The sequence below is a fragment of the Anthonomus grandis genome, chromosome 6, assembly GCF_022605725.1.
Source record: "Anthonomus grandis grandis chromosome 6, icAntGran1.3, whole genome shotgun sequence".
Taxonomy (NCBI): Eukaryota; Metazoa; Arthropoda; class Insecta; order Coleoptera; family Curculionidae; genus Anthonomus; species Anthonomus grandis.
In genome coordinates, this window is record NC_065551.1 from 14,866,928 (window position 1) to 14,876,520 (window position 9,593).

Below are 9,593 nucleotides of genomic sequence, written 5' to 3' on the forward strand. Positions count from 1 at the left end.
GTCACATCGATTTAACTTAATATTCTTAAGTGAGGCTATGTTTCCAACTGCAGATATTCCATTTTTAGGGACATTTTAAGCCTCAATCGGGAATAATTCGTTAAAAAAATTAATTTAAGTTCAGTCTCGGCTCTGGGTTCGAATCTTACCACTTCAAGTCAAGGCCAAATTTTGAAAAGAAAATAAAAAAGTGCAAATTTATTTGTGTTTGGAACTTAAAACAACAACAACGCGGCGCAGTATGCCTTTTGCACTCCTATCTAATAATCTTAGGTGAACATAATTATGTTCATCACTAAATAGGCCGCAGTGTTGCCAACTGATACAAACTATGTCTATTGAGGGAATTCGTAAGCCTCAAAGGAAGGAAAGTCAAAAATAGTTAAGAAAATGCACGTTTTATGCCGAAATCTGTATTATAAAAAGGGGAACACGAAATAACTAAAAACTCTATTTAAAAAACTCTAAGATTTACCTTCCACAAAGAATTCCTTATTAAGGTTTTCCAGTTCTCTAGTGGCCCGTTCCGTTTCCACAGAGCCCTCGTAATCCATTTTTTCATCATTATTGTTGTTGTTATTGTTGCCCGCACAAATACCAGTTTGGGAACAGCTTTGACACGACACGTCATCACCATGACAGGTGGGGGCCATTTTGACAGGAAACGTGGCTTCTTTTTGATTGTTCAAGGCCTTTTATCACAGAAATTCTGGAATAATTTTACTGGGGTGGGATCGAAGGCACTAGTGAGCATCTTCTTTTCGTTGATTTTTTACTTATACATGACTGCAAAAAAAAGAAAGAAAACGGATAAGCACATAAGCAACTATAAGTAACATTTTTGAATAGAAATCATAAGAATCTCCTCTGGAGAACATGGCGATCGGGTATCGACCGTAATGACGTCACGCTGGATCTTCTCCACAATGACCGCCGCCGGACTGGATCAATAATTTTCCAGGCTGGATATTTCGTACGTGGGCGAATTGACCCCACTTTTGGAATGGGCGGTGAATCATTCTTTTTCCTCTAAATTCATTTTCGTATAAATTTTTTTTTTCTTTAACGTGTTGAATGAAGACAGAATTATTGGCTGAATAATTTATTAGAAATAGATCGGTTATGGCAATTACGATGTGAGTTACAATGTGGCAATTACGAGAACGTACTTTTAACGTTTATTTTCTCACAGAAGACTCACTGAATCACGGATTATTGCGAACTATGATGCGTCATTATTTCCAGGATAATGGGTTTCTGTTTAAAATTAAAAAGCCAGGCCCGTACCTCTTTAAAAAAAAACGTCGAAAATGAGAGCATCTTATAAAAAATATTTAAATTATATTTACATATTTTTAACAAAAAGAGACTTATGGAAACATAATGTACTAGGAAGAGATAGTACATAAATTAATTTTCGTAATTTTTTATTTTATATGTAATTATGTATTTTTTTTAAATGAGCCTAATCCAGCTCTTGTAGGAAGAGCAATAGCTTAGACAATATGTTAAACAAAGGCAATCGTTAAAGGCAGGAGTTATCGGCTAAATAACGAGAGATGGGCAGAGGAATTTGCTTTTTAACAATAAATTTGTATGAAGGCTCACATTAAAAAAATAGAATTGATCATGCAAGTATACAGACCAAATGTCGTATTACCGAGATTTGGATGTCAAGTGCCATCTATTCTTAAAAACTTTAGCAAAAATGATAATAAAACGTTTTTTGTCGGATCTCCGCAAGTATTAGTATTTTTAAAAATATATTCGCGCCATGTTTCTGACCAATAATTACACATTAATACACAATATGAGTAAAGATGACTTAATATAAACAATAGGTAACAAAGACGGACTTAAAGGCGAAACAGTGTGTTAGAGAGAGAGAGAGATGGGATTAATGTACATTTAACGTAATATTTGTTCATAAAATTTAAGTTTATTTCAATTACCTTGGACGAGTCAACCCTCCTTTACCAAATACTCAAGATGCAATTACTTCACCTTTTCTGTTAGAGAGGCGATGTTCCAAATAAATTTGAAAATATTAATTTTTTCTTAGAAATATTAACTTCTTTTCTTGGGTTATAGCATTAAAAAGTCGTAACTTAATTTGTCACTAACAAAAACTATATGTAGGGTGTACCATTAGAAAACTGCAAATTTTACAAAAATAATCCCAAATATGTGTCTAATTTTTTTAAATTCAATTTCAGCATTAAAAATCAAATTAAGCAGATAACATACATGGTGTATTCTATAACAAATTCCTACCATTTTACGACCAAGAAACCAAATTATGTTTAGTCTAACTGTTCCCATCACTTACTTGGATCAACCCCATAAAGTTGGTTTGCTATAATAAACTACAACCCTTAATATGACCCATTAAAAATTCATGAAATATGCACCTGACAGTGCGTGGGAAAATGCTTGCAAAGATAACATGGGGCTACCCCCAGACATACTTTGGGGAGAATTTTTTATGAGGGACAATTAAAAGTTTTTTATGCAGGAATAATGAGCAGAAGGGAACGGTAATGAAAAATGTTAGTAACGTTTAATTTTCAACCTTCAATGTATAAAAGCAAGCAATTTTCGTAAATATTTAACGTCTTCTCGACTTGTTAGGGAAAAACAATTTCAACCAGAGTTACTTACCACCTTATCCAGTAAAATCCATTAATCCCTTAAGCAGATTTTGTCCACCGGACACGCACTATATACAACAATCAATTCCTCAGTCAAAAATAAAAAACAGTCACATTAATTCTAAAAAAAAGTTGAACCCAAACCCGTCTTACATCGGAAAAAAATACGCATATAATGACTTAAAATGGAATTATGGCGGTATGTTCTGGGCATATAGCGATACGAAGGCAGGTGCGCACTTGCTTCATGGGTCGTATCGACCATACACCTCGCCGCTATTTCTACCACCAACTGACTGAAAAACGAAAAACGACAAAATTACCCCATTGAGGAGGGGTCGCCGGTTCGTGTCAGGTGGATCTGGGGGACAAGGGAAAATGGGGATTTTCATTACTTTGTTTCAACCATCAGGGTGTTTTGGCAATCCGGGAAGAAGATTTTTCAAAAATAAAAATAAACAGAATGTATAAGGATGTTGATGTAATATAAAATAATATATTACAGTATAGTAGTTTCTTCGAAAATAACATGTTTAACTTCGATAAGAGGCTCAAGGGTAGAATAATGTGGAATATTTATGTGGAATGTTTTGCATAATTTTTGCTAATTAGTCTTATTGCGCACTTCATTTGTATGAGAACTACTATCATTAGTAAAATGGCAAAGAATCTAATTTTTCATACGAAAGCCCCATTGAGGTTGAAAATTATGAACGACCGTAATCGAATGGCATCTTACGGCTGCAGTGAGCAGTGCTATCTAAGAAAAATTACTTTTAAAGAAAATTAAGGCCGTAATGGAAAAATGAAATGCGATAGAAATTAAAAAACTGGAGTTTTAATTCATTTTCCAAGAATCATGGACCATCATAATGGAATGGTGTCTTGCATCTGTAGTGAGCAGTAGTATGTAAGAAAAATACGCTTTTAAAAAGATTAAGGCCCTATTGAAATTTTTTGATATGAAAACTCATCTGAGGTCCAAGAATTATGAGCGATTATAATGGAATGATGTCTTACGTCTATTGTAAGCAGTACTATGTGAGAATATCTTTAGAAAATTAAGGCTGTAATGGAAAAATCAAAAGCGGTAGAAACTAAAAAGCTTGACTTTAATACAAATACAAATATAAATACAAAATCGTTTATTTGTCAAAAGAAAAAAAAAAGAATACATTTTATGAGAAAAGAAGCATGACAAAAAGGACAGTTCTTCGATTATAAAAAAACCGCTTCACATGCTCCTTATATTAAGGAAAGCATATTGAACTATCCTATACATAACAAACAAAATAGCTAAATATTTCTAAATAATTCTAAATAAAAACTAGTATGGGTTCAAAACTTCAAGGTTCGCATGAAAACTTTAATTAATTTTCTCTTATGAAAACTAATCTCAGGTCCAAGACTTATGGACGATCATAATGGAATGGAGTCTTACATCTGTATTGAGCATTATTACGTAAGCAAAATAGCTCTTCAAAGGGATTAAGGCCGTAATGAAAAAATTAAATGAGGAAACTGAAAATATTCACTTTTAACTAATTTTTCTTTATGAAAAGTCATTTGAAATCCAAGAGTCATGGACGATTGTAATAGAATGGACGTTAAGAGAACCTTAAGTACTCGGAATTATCAAGAAACTACCTTTGTTATGGCAAAAATCGGTAAATTTTAATTGGACATTGAAAACCAATCTGAGAATGTTATCCTGTAAAAGAAAATTGGAATTTTTACCCATCAGTTAAATTTCTATATTGTTGCTAAGATACTACCATATATCTGGAATGCTTTCCTCTGTATATTAGTCTCTGTTTGCAATTTAACATACAGGCTGGCCCATCGAAAACGTACCACAAGGCATTACAGGGTGAGAAAAAACTTTTCGGCAAAATCCAAAAACACGTCAAGTATGTTTGTCAGGGGGACAACTTTTGACGTAAAAACCATTTCAAAAAACTCAATCCCCTAATTTTTTTCAAATGGGACGGAGGGTCAAGTGGTACCTCCTTAAAAAGGTCTTGCCATTCCCTGTACAACGCAGCTTAGTTTTTAAAAATCGAGTCACTCGTTCAAGAAATATGGGCCCTTGAAAGTTGAACAATAATGTGTGACGATATAATTAGAATTTATTGAAAGAGTGAGACTGAACCCAGAGTGAACATAGAACACATCTTTAAGTCGAAACACTAATTTAATAATTTCAATTAAACAAATGATAAGAATGCGAGAAGCAATTTTTTGTCTTGTAAATGAACTTGTCGTTTTTGTGATAAATTCTTTAGGCACATTTAGTGAATAAAAATATCCGTTTTCTTTTCTTCACGTTTAAATTAGGTCAATTAATTTTGCTACCTGTTTTGTGGTTAAAGTGTTTAAAAATTGTTAAGCTTTTAAATTTATTATCAATTATGGTGTAGTCAATTGCAGAAAGAGTAAAGATTATTGAGTACAAGATAATTGGCCATTGCAACGGGTGTATCTCGAATAAGTGTCCAAAGGGTATTGAAGAAATACAAGTTCCATCCCTATAAAATTCGCTTAGTACAAGAATTGAGTGAAGATGCCTTTTAACGTCGCTTGCAGTTTTACGGTTATGAGTGAGCGAGCGTTAAACAATGATAATTTCATAATTAATGTATATTTTTCACAAACGAGTGTTCTTTCTTCCTAAATGGTTTAGTAAATCGCCACAATTGCCGTTATTCGGCTGACAGCAATCCAAGGTTTTTCTACAAAATACACACACAACACCCCCAGAAGTTAAATATATGGGCTGGTATTTTTGGAAATATCATTGTGGGCTCTTTTTTCCACCCTGGAAATTTAACAGGTACGATATGTAGTAAGATTTGGTACAAAATGCCATCGACCCAGCTCTAACAAATATCATAGAAGAGGATCGCACATACAATGAACAGAAATTGATTTTCCAACAAGACGAAGCTCCTCCACATTTCTCACTAAATGTACGCAACTATTTAAATGACAGAATTGAGTGGCCACCTCGGTCACCCGACTTAAGTCCTTTAGATTTTTTCTTGTGGGTACACATAAAATCCGTAGTTTACAAAACTTCACGCTACATTAGAAGAGTTGCGAAGAATAATTATTAACGTATGTCGCGAAGTGACCGCAAATGCTTCTAAACGTTCGGCAACGGTTTAAAGATAATTTGTATCACTGTATGAACGTTGGCGGACAGCACTTCGAACATTTGCTTGATTCGCTAATTGCTAACATGGTAAGCATTAAATCGCTTTTTGCATTTTTCGTCACACATTATTGTTTACCTTTCAAGAGCCCATATTTCTTGAATGAGTGACTCGATTTTTAAAAACTAAGCAGCGTTGTATAGGGAATGACAAGGCCCTTTTAAAGAGGTACTACTTGACCCCCCGCCCCATTTGAAAAAAATTATGGGATATAACCCCCGCTTAGGGGGTTAAGTTTATTAAAATGGTTTTTATGTCAAAAGTTGTCCCCCTGACAAACATACTTGACGTGTTTTTGGATTTTGCCGAAAAGTTTTTTCCCACCCTGCAATGCCTTGCGGTACGTTTTCGATGGGCCACCCTGTATAATATTTAAAAAATTTGACAGTTTCCTTAGGCAACCCAAAATAAGAAAGTTTCCCTCACAAAAGACTATGATTCAGAGTATCAACGGCTTTGCTGAAATCCAGTAGTACTAAACAAATAATATTTAATCCTCTGTCAAGATCTGTAAAAATATCATCAGTGACTTTCAGTAAGGCTGTTGTAGTGCTGTCGGCAAGTCTAAACGACGTTGTGTAGGAGGTCGTATATTATTTTGTTAATTTGTATTTTTGTTAAAAATCAGAAAGTTGAGAAGCAACCATTTATTCTAGAATTTTTGACACCGTGAGCAGCAAACTTACAGGTCTATAATAAACAGTTACAGTCGCAGTATTCTTTTTGCACCGGAATTACATTTGCCATTTTCCAGATATCTAGGTATGATTTAGTGGTAAGATATAAATTAATAATATAAGTAAAGTGTTCTAGCAATTCTGGGAAGATAAATGCAAACATTTTCAGATTCATATTGTCTACACCTATAGCATTACTTCTAAGCGATCTAAAAATGTTTAATACATTGTCGGCAGAAACTGTTCGGAAATTGCGATTCATATTTTTCTTTTTGTAGTGTTAAGAAAAGAAAAAATAAACCTGTAACAATAATAATTCAGTTGTTATTTTACTTCTTTACGGGGAGGAATAAAGAATCTCCAAAAAATTTTTTTTTTTTACTTTTTTCTTTTTTGTAGTAAAAAGGAAAGTCAAAGTCAAAAATAGCTTTATTGTTACATAACATAGTATGTTGTTAACAAAGAAAAGTTGAGAGCAACTCCTCTAAATCCATAAGTTTCTAGCCTCTGCAGCAGTATTCTGTGACTTCACAAATTAAACGCCTTAGATAAGTCACAGAACACCGCCGCCGCACTCTCCCCAGCGTTCAACCCCATGTACAGACTCTCCAATAAATTGAAAATAGCATCAGATGTACCCAATTTCGTCCGGAATCCAAATTGCTGATGGTTAAGAACATTATGCCGTTTCAGAAATTCCATCATCCTAGTTTTTGCCAATCTCTCTACAAACTTGCCAAGCATGTGAAGCAGGGCTATAGATCTAAAATTTAATGGGTTATCATAGTTTCCACCCTTGAATAATAGTATAATCAAGGCATCTTTAAGTAAATGTGGAAAGGATCAACTTGAAGGTGAAACATTTATCACCTCAGCCAAAGAATTAAGGGTTGGTTGCGGTAGCTATTAGGAGCTTTAGTGACAGCCCATCCCATCTAGAAGAGTTCTTATTTTTCATTGGGGATAGAACTTCCATTATTTCACTAGAATCTGTTGGTCTAAAGAAAAATGTTTCAGGCACCTTAATGTTGTGTAAGTATGAGCGCGGATCTCTAACAGACTGAGGCAATATTATTGATAGACCCAAAGCAACCTACTGAAAAAATGATTGAGTGTCTTGGCCGACACCGTGCTATTAGAAACAGAAGGGTTCCCATGTTCACCACGTAAGTCATTAACAATTTTCCAAGATTCTCTGGACTTATTTCTTGATTGGTTTATTTTACTTGAGTAGTATAAGTTTTTTGCCAGTTTCACTGCATCGCGGTAAATTTTGCGATATCTTTTAAAGTAGGACATGAATTTGGAATTGTCTAGGGCAAACTTTCTTATGGAGTGCAAACACAGAAGATTTTTACCAGAAATTAAGAGACCCCTGCTATACCAGGGTCTTCTCCTTTTCTCCCTAATTGTCATCATGGGGAAAGTTGACTCCAAAATATCCACTAAAGTTGAATGGAAATTCTTAAAAGGACCACCGTTGTCAAGTATAATACCATTTCAGTCTATTAAATTACAACATTCTTTAAATTTACAGAAATTTTTCCTAGTGAACAACCTTCCCCTCTTTTTTTTCTTGAGGTACACTTTTTTTCACTTAGAAGAAAGGAACATAATACGGCCTCATGATCGGACAACCCAGCATTTATAATTCTACATGCAACCTGCGTTTCACAGAGCGTAGAGCAAACATAATCTAAAAGTGATGCTGAATTAGCAGTGATGCGAGTAGGTTGATCTACATGCAAACTTAAATTAAAAGATTTCAGCACTCTGAAAGATGTGAACATATATTTTTGTTTTATTATCTTTATATAAGTAAGTGAGTATAATATTATGTAGCTTAAAAGATGCGAATAACATCATCCTTATATGAAGGCAATCATTTTCACATTATAAAATAAACTAAATATATTCAACTGAAGCAAAATCAGATAAATCAATTGTTTTATTAGCAATAATTCTGATGTTAATTAACTAATAATGACCAAGATATTGCCTATTAAGTCTATAATATCAAACCTTTTACTTACACTAATATAATTTATTTTGATAAGTTCACGAATTGTCTATTGGATTGTTTTTTGTGAATATCTCGGACTTGTCTGGTATTGCTCGATCGTTCTTCATATGTCCTCATCTTTATCAGGGAATTCAATGAAAGTGCTCAGGATGTACTATTTATCAAGACAGTATTAAAATTATCTGAAGAAACCCTAAATCTGATTCCTTCTCAGGTTGACTTATATTTAAGTACTTCTCGTCTCTTTGTAACATTTCCATCTTTCCACAGATTTATAGTGTTATCTGTAAGCCAAAGTGCAGGGAACTTAGGAAATCCAAGCAGCTCTGTAAGGTGCAACCTCATCAAATATTTCCTTGATATTATTATTACAAAAAAATGTGGCGTTATTTTTTAACATCATTAATTGAAAAAATTGGGTCAAAATAAAATGGAATAAAAAAATAAATTGGAATAGATTTGTCTTTTTTCACTAGAATATTACAAGATATAATGTGGTGATCAGCTATGTGATTATTGCTGACATATTGCAGAGTTGATGTTATCATTAAGTCAATTAAAGATTTAGAATGCTCTGTGATGCATGTTAGATACTTATAAGAAGCATACTTTTCAACAAATAAGTAAAAGACAGTAGAGGCATTATTCAGAAGTAACAGGTCGATCTCCAATCAAAAAAGCAGCAAAGTAGCAGTTAAAATCTCCTTCAAAAAATTATATTCAATTGAGGTACGAGTAAAGTTATAGTCTCTCCAAGCAACTCCACATTCTTACTTGCAGGTCTATCACAAGTTCACAGAAAATTTTTTTACTTGCATGATTCAGCAATGTTCTAAAACAGACATTTCATAAGGTGGAAAATCCAGCTGTCTCTCTACTTATTAATACCTTGAATGTAAAACGTAACTTCCCCGCCTTGACCATCTCGATCCCTTCTAACAATTTTGTAATCGAATACTGCATAGGCATCAGGTACTAATGAATTTAACCACGTCTCGCAGAAGTCAATAATGGCGTAAAATTCGGT

General features: G+C 33.8%; 1 protein-coding gene across 1 annotated transcript in view; it reads right to left on the minus strand.

The window, feature by feature from the left end:
- LOC126737212 (forkhead box protein P1-like) overlaps nt 1-2,818 on the minus strand; it is a 40,122-nt gene extending 37,304 nt beyond the window's left edge. The window contains exons 1-2 of the mRNA XM_050441992.1: nt 2,662-2,818; nt 476-786 (exon numbers count right to left, since the gene is read on the minus strand). Coding sequence (XP_050297949.1) covers nt 476-653 — 178 coding nt within the window. The 5' untranslated portion in view covers nt 654-786; nt 2,662-2,818. The remainder of the gene's footprint in view (nt 1-475; nt 787-2,661) is intronic.
- Nucleotides 2,819-9,593: the final 6,775 nt, after the last annotated feature.